This window comes from Neophocaena asiaeorientalis, unplaced genomic scaffold (genome assembly GCF_003031525.2).
Source record: "Neophocaena asiaeorientalis asiaeorientalis breed wild unplaced genomic scaffold, Neophocaena_asiaeorientalis_V1.1 scaffold280, whole genome shotgun sequence".
NCBI classification, from domain to species: Eukaryota; Metazoa; Chordata; class Mammalia; order Artiodactyla; family Phocoenidae; genus Neophocaena; species Neophocaena asiaeorientalis.
The window spans coordinates 4,216,936-4,237,865 of NW_020185321.1; the positions used below are offsets into that span (position 1 = coordinate 4,216,936).

The 20,930-nt window shown below is 42.9% G+C and overlaps 1 protein-coding gene and 1 pseudogene across 5 annotated transcripts in view; both read left to right on the top strand.

Moving 5' to 3' along the window:
- GARRE1 (granule associated Rac and RHOG effector 1) overlaps positions 1 to 20,930 on the top strand; it is an 81,445-nt gene that overhangs the window by 23,765 nt on the left and 36,750 nt on the right. For 3 of the 5 annotated variants that reach the window (XM_024734016.1, XM_024734019.1, XM_024734017.1), the window contains one exon: positions 9,095 to 10,379. The exons of 1 other annotated variant lie outside the window; for it this stretch is intronic. In XM_024734016.1, coding sequence (XP_024589784.1) covers positions 9,885 to 10,379 — 495 coding nt within the window. In that variant the 5' untranslated portion in view covers positions 9,095 to 9,884. Of the gene's footprint in view, positions 1 to 9,094; positions 10,380 to 20,930 lie in introns of those variants that run through there. One more of the 5 variants, XM_024734018.1, reaches the window with a different exon arrangement.
- LOC112392379 (capZ-interacting protein pseudogene) lies at positions 1,188 to 5,285 on the top strand (annotated as a pseudogene).

The window sequence follows — 20,930 nt, forward strand, 5'->3', positions numbered from 1 at the left end:
TTTTCGTAGTCTGTTTAGTGCCACATTTTTTGCATTTTTATACTTTTTGTTGGCAGTTTCACTGTTTAAAATGGCCCCTAAGTGTATTGCTGAAGTGCTGTTTAGTGTTCATAAGCCCAAGAAGGCCGTGATGTACCTAACAGAGAAAAGACCTGTTAGATGAGTGTCATTCAGGCATGAGTTATAGTGCCATTACCTGTGAGTTCAGTGTTAATGAATCAACAGTGAATATTAACTAAGGTGTCTTTAAACAGAAACACACGTAAAACAAGGTTATATATTGATTGGTTGGTGAAAATGTTTTGACTAGAGGCTCACAGGATCTAGGAGTACTGGTTCAGTATTTGCTAATTCAGTGTACATGGCAACTTTTTATAACTGCCTGTAAATAATGAGAATCAACTATACATGATGAATTGCTTTTCTCTTGTTGCTTTCAAGATTCTTGCTTTGGCTTTAGGCAATTTGATTATAATATGCCTAGGTTGATTTTTTTGAGTTTATCCTACTTGGAGTTTATTGAGCTTCATAGATGTGTAGATTCATGTGCTTTTTATCAAATTTGAGAAATTTGGGGCCTTTATTTCTTCAAATATTTTTTTTCTGTGCCTTTCTCCCTCTCCTCTTCTGAGAATCCTATTATATTATGCTGGTATGCTTGATGGTGTCCCACAGGTCTCTGAGACTCTTTTCTTTTTTCTTCCTGTTCCCCAGACTGGATAATCTCAGTTGGTTAATCTGCAGTTTCACTGATTCCTGTTCAAATCTGCTGTTGAGCCTTTAGTTAATTTTTTTATGTTAGTTGTATTTTTCAACTCCAGAATTTCTATTTGGTTCTGTTTTAAAAATATTTCTCTCTTTTAGTAGTATTCTGGATTTGCTGAGACATCATTCTCATATGTTCCTTTAGTTCTTTTTTTTTTTCTTTTTAATGATTTTACTTAAAAAAAAATAGAAGTATAGTTGACTTCCTTTAGTTCTTTAGATATGGTTTCCTTTAGTTCTTTGAACATATTGAAAATAGCTGATTTTAGTCTCTGTCTAGTAAGTCCAACATCTGGGCTTCCTCATCAGTTGTTTCTCTTGTTTGTTTATTTGTTTGCTTTCCTGTATAAGGGCCATACTTTCTTGTTTCTTTGCATGTCTTGTTAAGTTTTAATTGAAAACTGAACATTTTTTATGATATAATGTGGCAACTGGAAATCAGATTCTCTTCCCTCTCCAGGTGAGTTCCAAGTCAGACCAAATAGAGATCCTTGCAAGTGGGATCTTCCAGGGAACCTGCAGATAAGTCAGATAATGATAATTTTCTAGGAATGAAACTCTGAAGGAGCTCTAGCCTAGTTCTCCTCCCTCCAGTTCTGCTGCCTGCCTTCTGGTTTTCACTGCAAATGCAGCTGTTATTTTTCAAGGTTACCATAGAGTTCGAGAGCAGGGAATGGAACTAGATCAAGTTAAAATGCTACAAAGCTGACTATAGTAGTCCCCCCCCCCATCCACAGTTTCACTTTCAGCCATTTCAGTTACCTGCAGTTAAGTGCAGCCTGAAAACATTAAGTGGAAAATTCCAGAAATAAGTTTTAAATTGCACGCCATTCCGAGTTGCATGATAAAATATCATGCTGTCCCGTTCCATCCCGCCTGGAACATGTATCATCTCTTTGTCCAGTGTATTCATGCTGTATATGCTGCCTGAGGTTTCAGGCATCCACTGGGGGTCTTGGAACATATCCCCCCATGGATGGGGGTACTACTGTATTCTTACTGAGATTCAGCCATTTTTCTTGAATAAATGCTCCCCAGTTTGCTTCAATCCTGTTAATTTCTAGTCTTTAAAAAGTTGATTCTGAGTCATGTACCATGATGTTCATTGCAGCACTATTTACAATAGCCACGAAGTTTTTATGGAGGAGAGAATTTTTGGAGGTTCTTACTCTGCCATTTTTTATGACATTACTTCCCTCCCCTTTCTTTTTAGGTTTTTATTTTCATGAACCTGCTGCTTTCTTCTTAGTACTGAAATTATAGTTTGGATTAGATCTGAATCTTAAAGTTTGCCAAGGCTTTTCATCTAGAACTTTTTATTATACCCCAGTTAGTCATGTAAGCATGTACATTTCAGAGTAGTGAGGTGCACATATTCTTGGCCCCGCTGGCTTATTGTAAAGGAGGAAGGAGATTTGATTGAAACCAGCCATTTGGTAGTCTCTGCGGTACTGCCTTCTGGGTTTCCCCTCCCTCATGCTGTTCCACTTGGAATGAAACTTTCCTTACCCAAGCTTCCCTCCTTTTTGTTCTAGTTAATCCTTTGTTTCTTCCTTAAACTTTCACTGAAGAATAACACATAGGAAAGTACAGAAATTATAGTAACTATGCTTGATTTTATTATCTCCAAGTAAATACCTAGATAATCACCACCCTGGTTAGTGGGTAGCCACCCACAAAGCTGACCATCTACCCAGTAAATCATTTTTCAGATGTAGCAGATGCTCATCTATTCTAAATAGACATTTCTGGAGGCCAGTAGTATATATTTTTCCCTATTTCTCTCCTTTTTAATTGATATATAATTCTCATACCATAAAATTCACCATTTTAAAGTGTGAAATTCAGTGAGTCTTAGTACATTAACAAAATTGTGCGACCATCATCACCATCTAACTGTAGAATGTCTTCATCACCTCAGAAAGAAACTCTGTATTAATTGATAGTCACTCCCCATTCCCTTCCTCTCCTCAACTCCTGGCAACCACTGATCTACTTTTATCTGTCTCTACGGATTTGCTTTATCTGGATGTTTCATATCAATGGAATCTCACAGTATATGACCTTCTGTTTCTGGCTTCTTTCTCTTGCCATAATGTCTTCAAGGTTCAGCCACACTGTAGCATTTATCAATACTTCATTCTTTTTTTCTTTTTTTTTTTAAATAAATTTATTTATTTATTTATTTTTGGCTGCGTTGGGTATTTGTTGCTGCGCTCGGGCTTTCTCTAGTTGTGGCGAGCAGGGGCCACTCTTTGTTGCAGTGCATGGGCCTCTCATTGCGGTGGCCTCTCCCATTGCAGAGCGCAGGCTCTAGGTGCACGGGCTTCAGTAGTTGTGGCACACCGGCTTAGTTGCTCTGCGGCATGTGGGATCCTCCTGGACTAGGGCTCGAACCCGTGTCCCCTGCATTGGCAGGTGGATTCTTAACTACTGTGCCACCAGGGAAGTCCCACTTCATTCTTTTTTATGGCTGAATAATATGCCATTGTATGGCTATACCACATTTTGTTTATTCATTCAGCAGTTGATAGACTTGGGTTGTTCCACTTTGGGGCTATTATGAATAATGATGCTGTGGACATTCATGTGCAAGTTTTTATATAAATACATGTTTTCAGTTTTCTTGGGTATATGCTTAAGAGTGGAATTGCTTGGTCTTAATGGCGACTCTGTTTAACGTTTTTCGGAACTGCCAAACTGCTTTTCACAGTAGCAGCATCATTTCACGTTCTCACCAGCAATTTATGAGAGTTCCAGTTTCTCCACATTCTCACCCACACTTATTTTCTGTTTTGTTTTTTGTTTGTTTTTACTGTAGCTATGCCAGCATGTATGAAGTAGTATCTTACTGTGGTTTATTTGTGTTTCCCTAGTGACTATCCATGTTGAGCATCCTTTCATTTGCTTATTAACCAGTTGTATATCTTTCAAGAAATGTCTTTTAGTATCATTTGCCCACCTTTTAATAGATTATTTGTCATTTTATTGTTGAATTTTAAGAGTTCTTTTTGTATTCTGGATACTAGACTTTTAACAAGATACATGATTTTCCAGCATTTTTGCCCATACTGTGGGTTTTCTTTTCACCTTTATAGTGACCTTTGATGCACCAACGTTTTTAGCTTTGATGAAGTCCAGTTTATCTATTTTTTCTTTTGTTGTTTGTGCTTTAAGATGTCATATCCGGCTCCCCTCCCTCCTCCCTCCTCCCCTAGCACAGGGCCCAGGCGGGCGGGGCATTCTGCAGCCAGCAAGCCGGGCACGCAGCTGCCCACTTGCACTGTGCCTGCTGCAGCCAAACCCGGCCCAACGGGAGCCGAGCAGAGAGTGGGGATCACGAGCCCTGGCCAGAGCGAGTGCGTTCAGCCACCACCGAGTTGGCACCTGGAGGACGTGGAGGAAAGGCCGGCAGAGACCAATGCCAGTGTGGACGACTCGGCGGCCCCCTCGGTGGCCCAGCTGGCAGCCGCTGCAAAGGAGACACCAGCCAGTAAACCAACAAGAAGGAAACTGCCCTGCTCCCTCTCTCTATTCCTCCCCAGGGTAGAACTGGGCCAGAATGGTGAAGAGAAGTCACCGCCCAATGCAAACCACCCTCCTAAAGTCAAGGTGAAGAGCTCGCCTCTGATCAAGAAGCTCCTGGCCAGTTTAGCCTTTGATCCAGCGACCCTGCTGCCTGGGGCCTCACCCAAGAGTCCCCAACTCAAGGCCATGGTATCACCGTTTCACAGCCAGCTTTCTACCCCCAGCAGCCCTGGCGTGTGGTCTCGGGCCAGCAAGCCAGAGGAGGTGCCCATCAGCTTTGACCAGCCTCCTGAAGGCAGTCATCTGCCCTCTTACAGTAAGGTGCAGACGAGGGCCTCCATAAAAAGGTGCCCTCCCTCCAGGCTATTCAGAAGGTCCCAATCGGATTGTGGGGACCTGGGGAAGCTCAGGGCCATGGAGTCCTCCCAGGAGAATGGCGCCAAGGAAGAGAATGGCAACAAGGTGTTCCCAGCCAAGAGCAAGACTCCAGGATCCCCTCCTCTGAGGAGGACACCCAGCAGGACAGAGAAGCAGGAGGAGAAGGGAAGGGCCTCGGGGGTAGCCCAGCAGCACGAAACGGCCATGGGGAACACCGAGGAGGGGGCCAGCCAGCGTCCAGCCCGAGCCTCCAGCCCAGAGGCAGAGGACGGGTGTGGGAGCCCCATGGAGGAGAAACCGGCTGAAGAGCAGATGGAAGAGCCTACAGAGGTGAAGGAGAGGGTGGCCAGTGAAGAAGAGGAGCCCAGACAGAGGAGCCAAGACACAGAGGGGCTGGAGGAGGGAGCTGTCGGGGAGGAGACCCCCCAAAGCCCATCCTGGAGGAGGGGAGGGCGACCACAGTCCTGAGCAGGGGACCGGCAAGGAAAAGCAAGATGGAGGGGGCCGTCCTCGAGCCAGGCTGTGACCCTGGCACTGGCCATGCCCAGCCGGACACTAGCAGTGAGGTCCCCAAGACAGAGGATAACACCCCTGTCCAGGACACTAAAAGGTGAAGAAGATCTCATTGTGCCTAGTGATGAAGCTGCTGGAGCTGTGTCCTTGAAGTAGCAGCAATGATCGTAGTGGCAGCAAAGGAAGCCATCTCAGGAACAGGATGGCGTGAGGGTCTGGAGTCAGCCTGAGGACACAGGGTGCAATTCCCCGATGTCTGCACCATCGGAGACAGAGATTGGATCTGAGGGCCAAGACTTCTATCAACTTGAGTTTGTGTCACCTGATGGACTTGGTTTAAAACAAAAAAAAAGAAACTCATTTAAAACAATTTACTATGGTGACAACTCCCTAGGGATACTGGTCAAACTGTGGGGCCCAGATACTGTCCACACCCACCTAACCCTATAGCTGACCTCAGAACTGGACTTGGATTTACCTAATCAGATTGTGTTTGTGTAAGGTGACAGCCTTTTTATTGTTCTTAAGTTTTCATGGTTCTCAAATGTAAGTAAAGACTCATTTCAGGTAGCTAGAAACAAAGTAGTATCACTGGAAATATAAATCCTGTAAGTTACAGAAGACCTTAAATTGTATAGAGACCTTGAGACAACCTTTCAGCTTCGTCAAAATTTGGCCAACCAATTTTGAAAACACTAGGCGAGAAGAGATAATTATTGAAACATTAAAAAATATGTGTCTGTTCCAACAACAACAACAAAAAAAGATATGTCCAAGAAACCATTGCCTAATCTAAGATCACAAAGATTTACACCTATATTTTCTTTCTTTTTTTTAAAAGTTTATTCATTTTATTTATTTATTTTTGGCTGTGTTGGGTCTTTGTTGCTGTGCGCTGGGTTTCTCTAGTTGCAGCGAGCGGGGGCTGCTCTTCGTTGTCGTGCGCGTGCTTCTCGTTGCAGTGGCTTCTCTTGTTGTGGAGCACAGGCTCTAGTTGCACGGGCTTCAGTACTTGTGGCACAAGGTCTCAGTAGTTGTGGCTCACGAGTCTAGAACGCAGGCTCAGTAGTTGTGGCACATGGGCTTAGTTGCTCCATGGCATGTGGGATCTTCCCGGACCAGGGCTCGAACCTGTGTCCCCTGCACTGGCAGGCGGATTCTTAACTACTGCGCCACCAGGGAAGTCCCTGTATTTTCTTATAAAAGCTTTATAGTTTTAGCTCTTATTGAGGTCTTTGATCCATTTTGAGTTAATTTTTGTTTATGATATAAGATAGGGGTTCATATTCTTTTTTTTTTTTTTTTGCATGTAGGTATCTAGTTGTCCCATCACCATTTATTGAAAAGACTATTCTTTCCCAACTGAATGGTTTTGGCACCCTTGTCTAAAATCAGTTGACCATAGAGGTATGGGTTTATTCTAAACTCTCACCTGCATTCCACTGATACATATATGTCATTTCTTATGCCAGTGCTCTGCTGTCTTTATTGCTATAGCTTTACAGTACGTTTTCAAGTTAGGAAGTGTGAGTCCTCCATATTTTTTTCAATATTCATTTGGTCGTCTTGGGTCCCTTGCATTTCCATATGCATTTTAGGATCAGCTTGCCTATTTCTGTAAAAAAGGTAGTTCAAGTTTTGCTAGAGATTGCATTAAATTTGTAGATGAATTTGGTGAAGTAGTATATTTTTAAGTATTACAAGTTTCATTTACATAAACTTTGGAAGCATGTAAAGCAGAAAAAAGTTTAATGTTTATGGTGACTTTTAAAAAATTAGTAAGTAGGGGGCTTCCCTGGTGGCGCAGTGGCTGAGAGTCCGCCTGCTGTTGCAGGGGACACGGGTTCGTGCCCCGGTCCGGGAAGATCGCACATGCCGCGGAGCGGCTGGGCCCGTGAGCCATGGCCACTGAGCCTGTGCATCCGGAGCCTATGCTCCACAACGGGAGAGGCCACAACAGTGAGAGGCCCGCGTACCGCAAAAAAAAAAAAAAAATTAGTAAGTATATGGGTCTTACTTGACCTTCTAGGATCATCTGGCAGAGGAATGAGGGTGAACTCTCAGAGCCAGAGGCACCAGTGTACAACACAGAACAAAGAAAGGTTCTCCTCAGGGTTGCTCAAGACACTCACTGTGGCCAATTCAAGGTGATGGTTTTCCTTCACAGACCACACAGTTTCTGTGTGAGCAGCCTTCCGTCCTTCAGCACTCCTGCTGAGTGCTTCTTTTGTACATCGGAATTTGTACAGCCACATTGATAACAATGGAGCACTTGGCTAGGAATAGATATGATTGCCTTATTGTAATGAATCTGAAAAATGAACATTTGGGAACAGATTTCTTACATATAGCTGTTTGATATCTTGTTTCTTGAAAAGGTTATGAGAGTTTTTAGAGAGTCAAGATTCTCTTGAACACAGAGCTACAAATGGTGGCTGGTTTAGTTGGATTTATATGCTAGCTGGGTTAGGATTGCTATATACTTTTAGAGTATGTGTTTGTATCCATAGCACTTTCCTCATCTCTTGTTCTTATAACCTGCCTGCCTTCCTGTGTTCCTAATGTAGTTGTAGAACTTTAAAGGAGGCATGGTATTTGGCCATGATGAGTGATAAGGTATGATTTATATTTATTTTTATCTATCAAAAAAGGAAAATGGAGGGCTTCCCTGGTGGCGCAGTGGTTGAGAGTCCGCCTGCTGATACAGGGGACACGGGTTCGTGCCCCGGTCCGGGAAGATCCCACATGCCGCGGAGCAGCTGGGCCCATGAGCCATGGCCGCTGAGCCTGCGCGTCCGGAGCCTGTGCTCCGCAACGGGAGAGGCCACAACAGTGAGAGGCCCGCATACCGCAAAAAAAAAAAAAAAAAAGGAAAATGGAAAGAAAGCCTAGTTATCAATAAGTAGACCAAACTATATACAGACATCATATACATTGAAGTTTAATATAGACTACATGTATCATTCAGTAAAACATATTTGAACTGTTGTTATGTTTGGAAGAATAGATAGTTTCAGGCAAGTGTAAACCTAGTTGTAGCTGTGTAGGAAGAATCACATTACTATTGTAGCGTAGTTCAGAAACTGCAACCAGAGGTGTTCAGACCTTGCTCTTTGCACCTATCCAGAGCCAGGGGTTCTACAGAAGCTTCCCCAGGCTGTAAGAACCTGCACACCCTCCGAGGCTTCCTTTCGAACATCTGGAGGGGAAATTGGTACCTGGGTGAGGATGAGTAGCATCCTGTCTACAAACCTGCCAGCCCCTTACCTCTCCAGGCTCTGTCTTTCTGTATGCTGCACTTCAGCCCAGCTGGGTATCCTGAACAGACTTTAAGCCATCCTGCTTCAGGGCCTTTGCTGTGGTGGTCCTTTCATCTGGTGAGCCCCAGCCATCCCTTTTGTGCTTATCAAAACCTATCCTACAATCAAGGCCTACCTCCGAGTAACATTTTCTTCATAACAGCCTTCCTGATTTCTCTCAGTCTTTGCTCATCACTCCATTTCCAAATCCCCCTTAAGGTTTTGGGAGTGCTCTACTTGTCAACAGCCCTCACCTAATCTGTGTACTCTTCTAATCCTCTTATGGATTTGTGAGCTCTTTGAGGAGGAAACACAAACATGAGTCCAGGCTCTGCTTGATGTGTCAGTTGTCAGCCTGAGTTTTGGAGTGGTTAGTGGGGAATCAAACTTTCTGTTACATTATTTTTGTACTACAACTTGAGGAATTTTCTAACAGTCATCATATCATAGTTGCACTCTCACTGTTGTACCTGCTTTTATAAGGTTTTTATATAGTTTCTTATTCATTTGGAGCCCACCTTTGTGGATAATAGCATTTCAGGAGTTAATGTTCCAGAATTACTCACTGTCTTGTAACTTTCCTAACTCTATCTTATTTTTCCCCCTTACAGGAAATGACTTAGAAGCCTTACAAATACATCTGTGCATTCTTGCTTCAGACTTTACAATTGAGGGCCAACCCAGTCTGGAAGCACCTCTTATTAATGTTATACGGAAACTGCTACCTCAGCAAACAAAAGAAAAGAAGGAGAGGACTTATAATAAATGCCATTTAAAAAAAAAAAAAAAAACTTGCTTTCAGAAAATATTAAAGGAAATTTTCCGCGTTGAGAAGACCTTTTACAGGTAGATCGCTTTGGCAGGCAGGCTCTGTCAAGATTCTGCAGAGGTCTGATCTTCCTTACTGAGGACTTAGTGTGAAGTAATTCTGTACTGCTTTTTAAATTGCTGTTGATCAGCTTGTGGGTTTTTGGGTTCTAACTTCTCTGGTATATTGAAGATACATTATATTACATTTTTTTAAGTTAAGTTATTTTTCTGCCATTGTAAATACAAGTATCAAAATATTCTTGCAAAGCAATTCTAGGTAAACATTTTTCTCAGCAAGCATATCTTTTTATTAAGAGAGTAGAATGCTAACATTTCTTATATAGCATTTTGGGCACACTTTTATTTTTTGTCAGAGGTCCTGCCTGCACTGAAAATATTAATTATATAAACCTTTTGTCCTTTTCACAACTACATTGGATCACATGGTCACCTGCCTCATGGAAATGCCTTTTTTAAAACTTAGATTTGCAGAACTCCACTATTTTTATACCTAGCTACAGTTTTAGGGGGGAGAAAAAGGAATCAGGACCCTGACCCTCTCACGGTCACTGGGACAGTTCCCCTTCCCGCATGTATTGCTGCAGTGCCCAGGACAGTAAAATGGACTACAAGCGGCGCTTCCTGCTTGGCGGGTCCAAGCAGAAGGTGCAGCAGCACCAGCAGTACCCAATGCCTGAGCTCGGCCGAGCACTGAGTGCTCCCCTGGCATCTACGGCCACCACCGCCCCCCTGGGCAGTCTGACTGCCGCAGGCAGCTGCCACCATGCCATGCCCCACTCCACTCCCATTGCCGACATCCAGCAGGGCATCTCCAAATACCTGGACGCCCTCAACGTCTTCTGCCGTGCCAGTACTTTCCTCACAGATCTCTTCAGCACTGTGTTCAGGAACTCTCACTATTCCAAGGCAGCCATGCAACTCAAAGATGTGCAGGAGCACGTCATGGAAGCAGCCAGTCGGCTGACTTCAGCCATAAAGCCTGAGATCGCCAAGATGCTGATGGAACTTAGTGCCGGGGCTGCAAACTTTACAGATCAGAAGGAATTCAGTCTCCAGGACATTGAGGTAGAGTATCTTCTGTGTCATACTTGGGTAGGAAAATGTATTCCAGAGGTAAGTGAGAATGTTTGTCTTAGTTTTTTCTCAAATCGCTGAAATGATGGTCTTCGTCCTCTTTCCATTGATACCCTGTCCTTGTAAAAAATTTTTGCATGCCAGGTTCTGAATTGCTTTCATTTCAAATTAAGTAGGATAGAAGATTATTAAACAAATCAGCCTATGTTTTATGTTCTTTAAATTTTCAAGTTGGAACTTAATTTCCAAATAACATACTGTTAAAGTACATAGTAGGGACTGAGAATTCTAAATACGATTATGAAGATTTCTTTGTGAATTGTCATGATATAGAACCATTGGTTTAATGTAGAAAGTTCTACACATGTTTACAGGATAAGTTATTTTTTCAGTTCTAAATTTACATCTATTTACATTTGGTTGCATTTGATTCTTATTCAGTATGTTTCTTAGGGTCTTTGGTAGTCAAAATGAAATATTCTCCCTTTTTCAGGGCTCTACAGTAGAGTGTAAGATTGGAATACAAATTTCATTCAGAATAAACATGACGTTTTTCCTTCCTTCGTTTAGGAAATAATTTATTAAACTGTCATCTGTTAAATTAGCTTCACTGCTAGATTTTTTACATTATTTTTACCTGCTCAGAGAGTTCTTCTGAGTTTGATTTTTCCATGTGTCCTTGTACGTTTTAGCAGCACATTAGAGGTTAGGTTTCTGGATGCTAGGAGGGAGAATGTTCCTTTCCCCATCCTGGGGTTGTGTTTGATTTTAGGAAATCACTAGTCTTCTGAACTAAATCTGGTGATTGTGGTAGCTGAATAAGCTAACTTATACTGTTGTGGGTTTAGGGGAAAAAAAAGTTAGGCTATTAAGTATTTTGACTCATTTTTTATTGTGTTTAAAAGGCATATCGTGATTTTGAAGGCATTTCCAAGAGGAATTTAAAACTATGTTTTTATTTATTTATTTTTGGCTGCATTGGGTCTTCGTTGCTGCGCGCGGGCTTTCTCTGGTTGCGGTGAGCGGGAGCTACTCTTCGTTGCGGTGCTCAGGCTTCTCGTTGTGGTGGCTTCTCTTGTTGTGGAGCACAGGCTCTAGGCGCGCGGGCTCAGTAGTTGTGGCTCGCAGGCTCTAGAGTGCAGGCTCGGTAGTTGTGGCGCATGGGCTTAGTTGCTCCGCGGCATGGGGGATCTTCCTCGACCAGTGCTCGAACCCGTGTCGCCTGAATTGGCAGGCGGATTCTTAACCACTGTGCCACCAGGGAAGCCCAGAAACTATTTTTGAAAAGACACAATAGTCTTGATGTAAATCAGGCATTAGGCATCGTCAGACTTTTTCTGTAGAGGGCAAATAGTAAGTAAATTTTAAGCTTCGTGGACCACATGCGTCTCTTTCACATTCTTCTTTGTTTTTTTTTAAATAACCCTTTAAGAATGCGAAAACCAGTTTTACCTTGTAGACCTGTCTGTTGGACTGGATTTGACCCATGAGTTATAGTTTGCTGAATCTGCTGGTATAAATGTATAATTTCCTTCTTGGCTCATTCTGTTTTGAACCTATCCAAGTTTATTTTTATTTTCTGATTTTTTTCTGTGATCACATCATATATTCAGAGAAATTATGATTTTGAAGTATTTTTAAAATGGCTTGTCATAGTTTAGTTTTTAAATTACACATGTAAATCATATATAAAGCGTATTTTTAAGAAACGTACTTCTCAAAAGAAATTCAAGCAGTGAAACTTAAAACTACTACTCTACTCTCCCATCCCATTCCTTTTCCCAGAGGAGACCACTGTTAACTGGTTGGTTTGTGCCATTCCAGATTACTATGTGTATAGGCACAGATGTACAGCTTTGACTTCTCTTTGTTTTATGTGAAGAACCATGTTTAGCCCTCAGGATGCCTGGTCACTGCTGTGCAGAGATGTGGCAGGAGAGCAGTTAGGGCCTCTGCCCTCTCAGAATGTGCTGAACAGTATTAGACCCAGACTGTTTCAGTTCCCATCCTGCAATGACACAAGCACCTTTAGCTTTATTTAGAATTTCAGGCAAGAATGGTTTGAAAATGAGGCCAAAGCCTATTATTTTAACCTGAACATTATTGGGCCCTTCTTCAGTCCATGCCTCCAGGTGCTGGAGGAGACAGAGCTAGGCCTCCAGGGCTGTTTGCCCTCCAACCCTGTGGGGCAAGTGCCCTTGTTCCCCAGGTCAGGACAGCTAGAGAGGGATGAACCAACCCTGAGGAGTTGGGTTTAGTAAAGCCACTGGGTGCAATAGCACCTACCTTGTCCCTTATGCTTTCCTGGGACCAGCATGGACCATTTGAGCTGAGAAGGGGAAATATTTCTTATTGCTGTGTTTTGGAATTTTGGCTTGACTTCCCCCATTGAAATGCGATTAGGATAGCTGGAATACTACCATGTTTTTGTATATAATGGGCTAAACAGGCTCTCAGAGGCTAAACTGGAAACTAAGTGCTGTTGATGTGTTTTAGAATATATGCGTGTATTCTAGGTTTCAAACTGCTGACTTATAATTAAATCCTAAAATGTGATTGTGAAATGTAGGCCTGCAAACTTAACATTTTGCTCTTTCCACAGAATAGTATTTGTTGTTTCTGGAATTTATGTACTGACGTGGTCTCTCTCTCAGGATATTCACCAACTCAGATGACATAGCTGGGCATTTGTTTTTTTTTTTTTCCTGTTGGTTTTTTAAAGATTTTATCAGCAAGGGCCAGAGAAGCTCTTTAGCATTCATCCTTAGGAAAACAAGTCTGTGGCCTAACATTGATGAACTTGACTGGCTAGACAAGGACCTCTGCTCAAGAGCTTAGCCCAGGACTGCGGTTGAGAAAAGCCCTGAATTCAGTATTCAAACGCTTGACCATTTGAAACCTAAGACAAAGTACCAGTTCCACTGTCCCACCCCTGAAGGTAGCCAAAACATGCTTCTAATGCTCCCTTACTTGCAGCCAGGTTTCGGATATGCTCGTTGATTGACAGATCCTGGTGCCTGTGTCTAGGAACTGCAGTTGCCAACTGTGTGCTCTGGGGCAGGCAGGGTGTACATGAGTCCTGTCCTGTCTGTACTCATCAGTGACTTTGCCCCTTACCCCAGGTGATTCAACCTCATAATCTCTCTGTTAGAGAAATAAGTTTTGAGTAGAAAGTGACTCTGCTTTTTATTTTATAAAAGTGTTGTATTTATTTTTTAATTATCTATATTTTTTAATATTTATTTTATTTATTTATTTTGGCTGCGACAGGTCTTAGCTGCAGCATGCGGGATCTTTCTTTGCAGCGTGTGGGTTTCTCTCTAGTTGTGGCGTGCAGGTTTTCTCTTTCTAGTTGTGGCGTGTGGGCTCCAGGGCACGTGGGCTCTAGTTTGCAGCACGTGGGCTCTCTTGTTGAGGCGCGCGAGCTCAGTAGTTGTGACACACAGGCTTAGCTGCCCCGCAGCATGTGGGATCTTAGTTCCCCAAGCAGGGATCGAACCCGTGTCCCCTGCATTGGAAGGCAGATTCTTTACCACTGGACCACCAGCAAAGCCCCAACTCTGCTTCTTATTGTCTATATGGCCTTGAGCAAATCTTCTAACATCTCTAAGCCTCAGTCTGTCCATCTATAAAATGGAATTACCACCCACCTTCCAGAGCTCTTGTGACGATCAGAAGTGATTAGCGTGTGTGAAACACTGTGCCCAGCTAGTTGTCATCATCATCACTTATTATTGCTTCCAGCATGGCTTGAAAAGTGTTATTAGTCCTTCTCTGCAGTACAGAACACAATTATGTACAGAGCCAACAAAAGAGAGAAATATACAGCAGATAAGTCTCACTGGAACCCTTTTAGGTGGAAAAAGTTGCCACTCCTAGAACATTTGCTCTACTCATTTCTTTCCTGGTTCTTGAGGTGAGCACCTCCCTTTCTCTTCTGTGTTACTTTCTCTTTTGGTGTTGTAAGGTGGCAGCAGTATTACCTTGCCTGATGTAGAAACTGCCAGAACGTTTCCAGCATAAAAGCCCTAGGGGACCTCTTCTAATAGTCACTGCTCTATTTCCCTTGCACCTAGAATGGAGGTACATAGGGAAGGAAGTGGAGTGGGGGATGTCTTGGAGTCCCCTTGCTGTAGCTAGGTATCTTTGAGCAAGCCAATTGATAGTTTAGGTAGGATTTTCCCCGCTTTGGATTTATAGAAAATGTATAGTTTAAATTGTATATATGAACTGGGATGTTGTCTAAAATGAGAAATATGATCTTAATCAGGTGCTTCATGGGGGATTCCTTTATGTAAGTCTTGAACTGCCGGTCCAGCCAAAATGTGAACTCAGGAAAAATATGGTTTCCCATATTGAATTTGTTCATTATACAAAGCTTTGACACCCCACAACATTTTTTAGAGGTAGACCATATGGAACCTGCTGTTTCTATCTTTTCTTTTCAAGTCTAGGGGCATCTCCGCTGGTGTGTTACTTCTAATGTTCCTGTAAAATGCCGGGCTACGTGAATTGAGTGGCTATGAGTTCTCTTTGATTTTATCTACTTCAATTTTATTTGTCCTAGAAATCTGGTATCCTAACTAAGGATCATTTGCAAGTAAAACATGTAGTTCATATTAAAGAAGTATAGACAACCCCATAATTAGGTTTTCTATTTATTAGAAAGTCAAAGATGTCAACTTCTTTTTATAAACATCTATCACGTGTCTTAAATAAAATTACTTTTCAGTGCAAATGTAAATAAAAGAATCAAATTGACTTGTGGTTCATGCGTTTATTCCACAGATATTTATTGCACACTTTGTGCCAGGGACTGTTCCAGGCACAGAGGATACAGCGGTGAGCAAGACAGAAATTCCTCCCTTCACGTAGATAGATGAGGGCTGTGATCTTAGATAAGATAGTTAGAAAAGGCATCACTGAGAACATGATATGTGAGTAAAGAACTGAAGGAGATGAAGGAGTAGGCCCCAATAATAACCAGGAAAAGAGGATTCCAGGCAGAGGGGACAGCTAGTGCAAAGTTCCTGAGGCAGGAGCAAACTTGAGTGTTTGAAGAGCAGTGAGGGCCTATTGTGGCTGAAACAGCAAAACAAAGACACTAGGGGTGAGGTCAGACAGGTAAAGAGGTCATCCTCTGACGGGAAGGTAAAGGGAGGGCAACAAGATGAAGTGATGACACTTCTCCCCTTGCTTTCTTCACCCCGTGGCAGCTCTGGGGCTCCAGTTTCACCTCGAGCCCTCAGTGTTGGTACAGGGTTCCCAAGAGTTGTATAGCTGATTCACTTTGCTGTATAGTAGAAACTAACATAACATTGTAAAGCAACTATACTCCAATAAAAATTAATTTAAAAAATGATAAATTGGGAACTTTGAACATGTACTGGGTCCTGGTCGATTGGGATTTGCTTCAAAACATTCCAGCAGAAAAAGGTGGAGTAGGGGAAAAGGATGAAAAAACATGGCAAAATGTTGATAGTTACTGAAGTTTTTTGATGGGTTCACAGGGGATTGTTATATTCTGTTTTTGTGTATATTTGGACATTTTCCAAGTTTAAAAAAAGGGAGAGAGAAACTTTGGACCACATGATAGAAGTAATGTATCAGGAACACACAATAAATGATTCCATTTCATAAGTGTTTTGTGCATGTGAAGCGGTCTTCTAACAGAAAGGGAAGTATTGAGGAAAACTCCTCTGTTTTCTGTCTACTCACAAAATACTGCATCTCTGGCGCTGTGGTCATAAGTTTGTTGGTGGGGGTTTTTCCCATACCAAGCAATTCTGCATCAGTTCTGACATTTTTTACCTGGAGTTAGCATCGGATTACACAGTTAAGGGCTCAGTCCCACTAGACTGCCCCCCAACCCTGCCCCCTTAGACAGCAGTTACAAGTCCAGGGTGTTACCTGTGTTTCTTACCAACTGGCTACAAATCAGAGGTCCCCATGACCACCCCACAGGTTTGATTACGTTATTAGAGCAGCTCACAGAACTCAGAAAAACATTCTACTTACTAGATTATAAAAGGATGTAACTCAGCAACAGCCAGATGAAAGATATACATAAAGCAAGGTATGTGGGAAGTGGTGTGGGCTTCCATGCCCTCTCCAGGCGTGCCACCCTCCCAGCACCTCCACCTGTTCTTTAACCCAGAAGCTCTCTGAACCCCGTCCTTTGGGTTTTTTCCGAGCCTTCATTAAACAGGTGTGGTTGATTAAATCTTTGGCCATTGGTGGTAGATTCTGTCTCCAGCCTCTTCCCCTCTCCAGAGGGGTTGGTCTGAAAGTTTCAAACTTGGTTCCCCTGGCAACCAGCCCGCATCCTTAGGGGCTTTCCAAAAGTCACCTCGTTGACATAAACTCAGGTATGGTTGAAAGAGGCTTGTCATGAATAAAAGATACTTTCTCTCTCTTATCACTTAGAAAATTCCAAGGGTTTTTAGGAGCTGTGTGCCAGGAACCTTGGAAGGAGACCAAAATATATATTTGTTATAAATCACAATATCACAGAGAGTGTCATTGAGTAAGGTATAGTGATGAGAAGAAAGGCAGGTGCTTTTCAGAAAAATGAAAATAAAAGTGAATCAAGGAAGAAAATGAGAATAGAGAAAAGAAACCTCTGAAGGCAGGACTCCAGCAGCAGGTAGGAGTCAGGGAAAGAATGCTGTACTTGTAATTTTGGTGACTGAAAGGGCAGTGTTGCTTTCTTTTAGGAGAATGTGATTTAACATTTCATAGTTACTAAAAAGTCTTGAGTGAATGTAAGGAAAAATGAGGTTTGATGGGCAAATTAGAATGAAACAGAAATAAAACAGTTCATGGAATGTAATTTAACATAGGACTACCCTTCCTGAACTACTTCCTATTCTAAATTTTTATGGTTACTAGTCAGCTTCTGAGATTTCACAGAATTGGATGATAGCCTGTTTTGGCAGCCTCCTCATCTTTACAGATCAGGAATCTGAGTGTCTGTAAAGATGACATTTGCCTGAGATCTATGGGCCCAACATATACAGGGGTTGTGTCCTTTACCTCTCCACTGTTCCAGGCCAGTGCAGTCTTTGTGCCAAGGGATTTGTTTGCAGTGTCCATCCCTCCAAGAGACTTGCCTTTCTGACCTAGCTAATGCCGAGGTGTCCAGACATGGGAAAGTAAAGGAACCGCTGTGAGTCCTTGCTCACTCCCAATCCCTTCTGAGGCCCCACTAGCTCCTGGAGGAGGCCCCAGTCACCTGGCCTGCTTTCTTCTTCACCTAGCTGCTACCACCCACCCTCCAAGGTAAAATACAGATGAGCTGGCTGCAAGCTGGCAAAGATGAGTGAGGACCATCAAAAGCATTTGCAGAGACGTGGATGACCTAGAGTCTGTCATACAGAGTAAAGTAAGTCAGAAAGAGAAAAACAAATATCGTATATTAACGCATGTATGTGGAACCTAGAAAAATGGTACAGATGAACCGGTTTGCAAGGCAGAAATAGAGACAGATGTAGAAAACAAACATGGACACCAAAGGGGGAAAGCAGGGGAGCCACTGCAATGAGAAGCCCACGCACCACAACAAAGAGTAGCCCCCGCTCGCTGCAACTAGAGAAAGCCCGTGCGCAGCAACGAAGACCCAACGCAGCCAAAAATAATAAAACAAATGAAAAAAAAAAAGAACCTTCTGTATAGTTCAGGGAACTCTATCTACTCAGTACTCTGTAATGACCTATATGGGAATAGAATCTAAAAAAGAGTGTATATGTATAACTGATTCACTTTGCTGTACAGCAGAAACTAACACAACATTGTAAATCAACTATACTCCAATAAAAATTAATTTAAAAAAAAAGAAAAAGTGCTCTAGGCCTGGTGGGCAAGACTGATAAGTAGATTGTGACCATAGGTGTGAGCAGTGCTGTGACGCAGGTGGAAAATAGCCTAAAGCCTTGCCTGTGGGCTCAGTGTCCCCCCCACCCAGCTCACTGTGAGGGGACCTAGCCCCCACACCAGAACCACCTGCCTAACCTGTGAGAGAACCTGGTAGGCCCTGGTAAGAGTTTAAATTTTATACGGAGTGAGATAGGATTTTTTTCGGGGGGATCTTTTTTAAATTTATTTTTGTCTGCATTGAGTCTTCGTTGCTGCACGTGGGCTTCCTCTACTTACGGCGAGCGGGGGCTACTCTTGGTTGTGGTGCGCGGGCTTGTCATTGCAGTGGCTTCTGTTGTTGTGGAGCACGGGCTCTAGATGCGCGGGCTTCAGTAGTTGCGGTGTGTGGGCTCAGTAGTTGTGGCACGCAGGCTCTAGAGCGCAGGCTTCGTAGTTGTGGCAGATAGGCTTAGTTGCTTCACGGCGTGTGGGGTATTCCCAGACCATGGCTCGAACCCGTGTCCCCTGCATTGGCAGGCGGATTCTTAACCACTGCGCTACCAGGGAAGTCCTAAAGGGGGATTTTGACTGATATGATTTGTTATGTTTTTTTAAAAAAAATACAATGGCTACAAGTGACAGAAACCAAACTCAAAACAGCTTAGACAACAATAAAAGCAAAAAGAAGCTGGTAGTTACATAGTACTTATGCTATGCGCTCGTCTGAGAGTGTACACATTAACTCACTGCATTCTGTTAATAACCTTGTAAGTTAGGTACTATTCATATTCCCATTTTATTGACAAAGAAACAGGTGTGGAGAGGTTAAACAGCTTATCAGAAGCCTCATGGCAGATCCAGACTTTAGACCGAGGCAGTCTGACTCTATAATGGAGTACCAGTTCTTGGCTGTACTGCCTCTCAACAAAACAATGTATTGACTCCATGAAACCGAAGAAAGTTAGCTCTTTGGGCATGGCTGGATCCAGGGGCTCACACAGTGCTGAACAGACTCAGACTGTGTCCATGCCAGAGTTGCCAACAACTCAGCAGAAAGAGCACCTCTGCTTTCCCCCAGGTTCTGACAAAAGTTCTAGAACTGAGTCTGGTTGGCTTGGCTTGGGTCACTTGCCTGTCCTTGGATCTTGTGGCCAGAAAGGTTAAACTAACGCACCGACTGGTCAGGCCTGACTTGCGTGCCCACTCCTGGGGCTGGGGTACCACCAGACTGAGAGTGCAGGGGGAGTGGTGCCCTGAGGGCTGCTTCCAAAGCCACGGGACTAGATGTTGGGGAGGCCACACTGCAGATGCCAGCTGGTGCGTGTCAAAGGATATGATGGGGAACATATTTATGATCCTGGATACACCTGCTAAATTGTTTTTAGGATCTTAGCAGTTTATTATGTCTTCTATGAGGCCTTTTGTTATGTCTCTTAGTAAAGTTGCATAATTTCCTTTCTAGTGGCTATGTATATTCTTACCATTCTTACGTAATCTTTATTTTAGTTGCTATCATGAATATTATATTTAAAAGTTTTTTCTATAACATAGACGCACCACTGATTTTTATATTTTTGTCTTGTCTCCTGCTATGCGACTGGATTCAATAATTCTAATGTTTCAGTGGTTTATTTTTGTATATGTGGTCATGTCATCTACATGTATCTCCTCCCTTCCAGTAGTTATATATCTTATTGTGTTGACCATAGGTTTTAATTTTAATTTTTAAAAAAATTTTTGGCTGCACCTTGCAGGACCTTCCCCAACCAGGGATTGAACCTGGGCCATGGCAGTGAAAGCCCAGAATCCTAACCACTAGGCCACCAGGGAACTCCCTGATCATAGATTTTAATGTATAAAACAATCAGTGTTAAGAATGAGCATCTTGGGCTTCCCTGGTGGCGCAGTGGTTGGGAGTCCGCCTGCCGAGTCAGGGGACACAGGTTCGTGCCCCGGTCCGGGAAGATCCCACATGCCGCGGGGCGGCTGGGCCCGTGAGCCATGGCTGCTGAGCCTGCGCGTCCGAAGCCTGTGCTCCGCAACGGGAGAGGCCACAACAGTAAGAGGCCCACATACCGCAAAAAAAAAAAGAATGAGCATCTTTGTTTTGGTCCTCATTTTAATGGGAACACTTTGGATGTATTACTATTGATTATTAATTTTAACAAATTAGTTTTTCTTATGTATGATGAATGCTTAGGTAAAAAATTCAAACACTTCTGAATGGCATAAGTCCCTTCTCCAAAGGTAATGCTTCTCTCTTCCAACTCCATCCCAGTTCCAGACAGAACCACTATTAATTGTTTTATGTATCTGTGCAGATAGCAGCAGACATGCATATGCAAACATATCCAGAAAATACATCTTTTTACTCCATTATATATACCCTTTATTGCCTCAACAGCATACCCGTTAATTATTATATTGGTTCTCGGTTTGAAAGAATAAGCATACAGTTCCAAGGCATAACAAATGTTATACCTGATTCTTCATTCAATGGATGAGTGTGTCACTTGCAGGAAAGCCTTGCGTGGTTTATGGACTTTCTCTCTCCAGAAGAGTCGTGATCTCCCCCATGCCTGTTGGTGATATCACCCTCAAAGTAAGCTCAAGGTTGCAGCTGGTGTCTGTGGGCAGGCTGCAGAAGAGCTGTCCAGGGAAAGAAAGCAGGAAGTGTTTGCGGGGGGG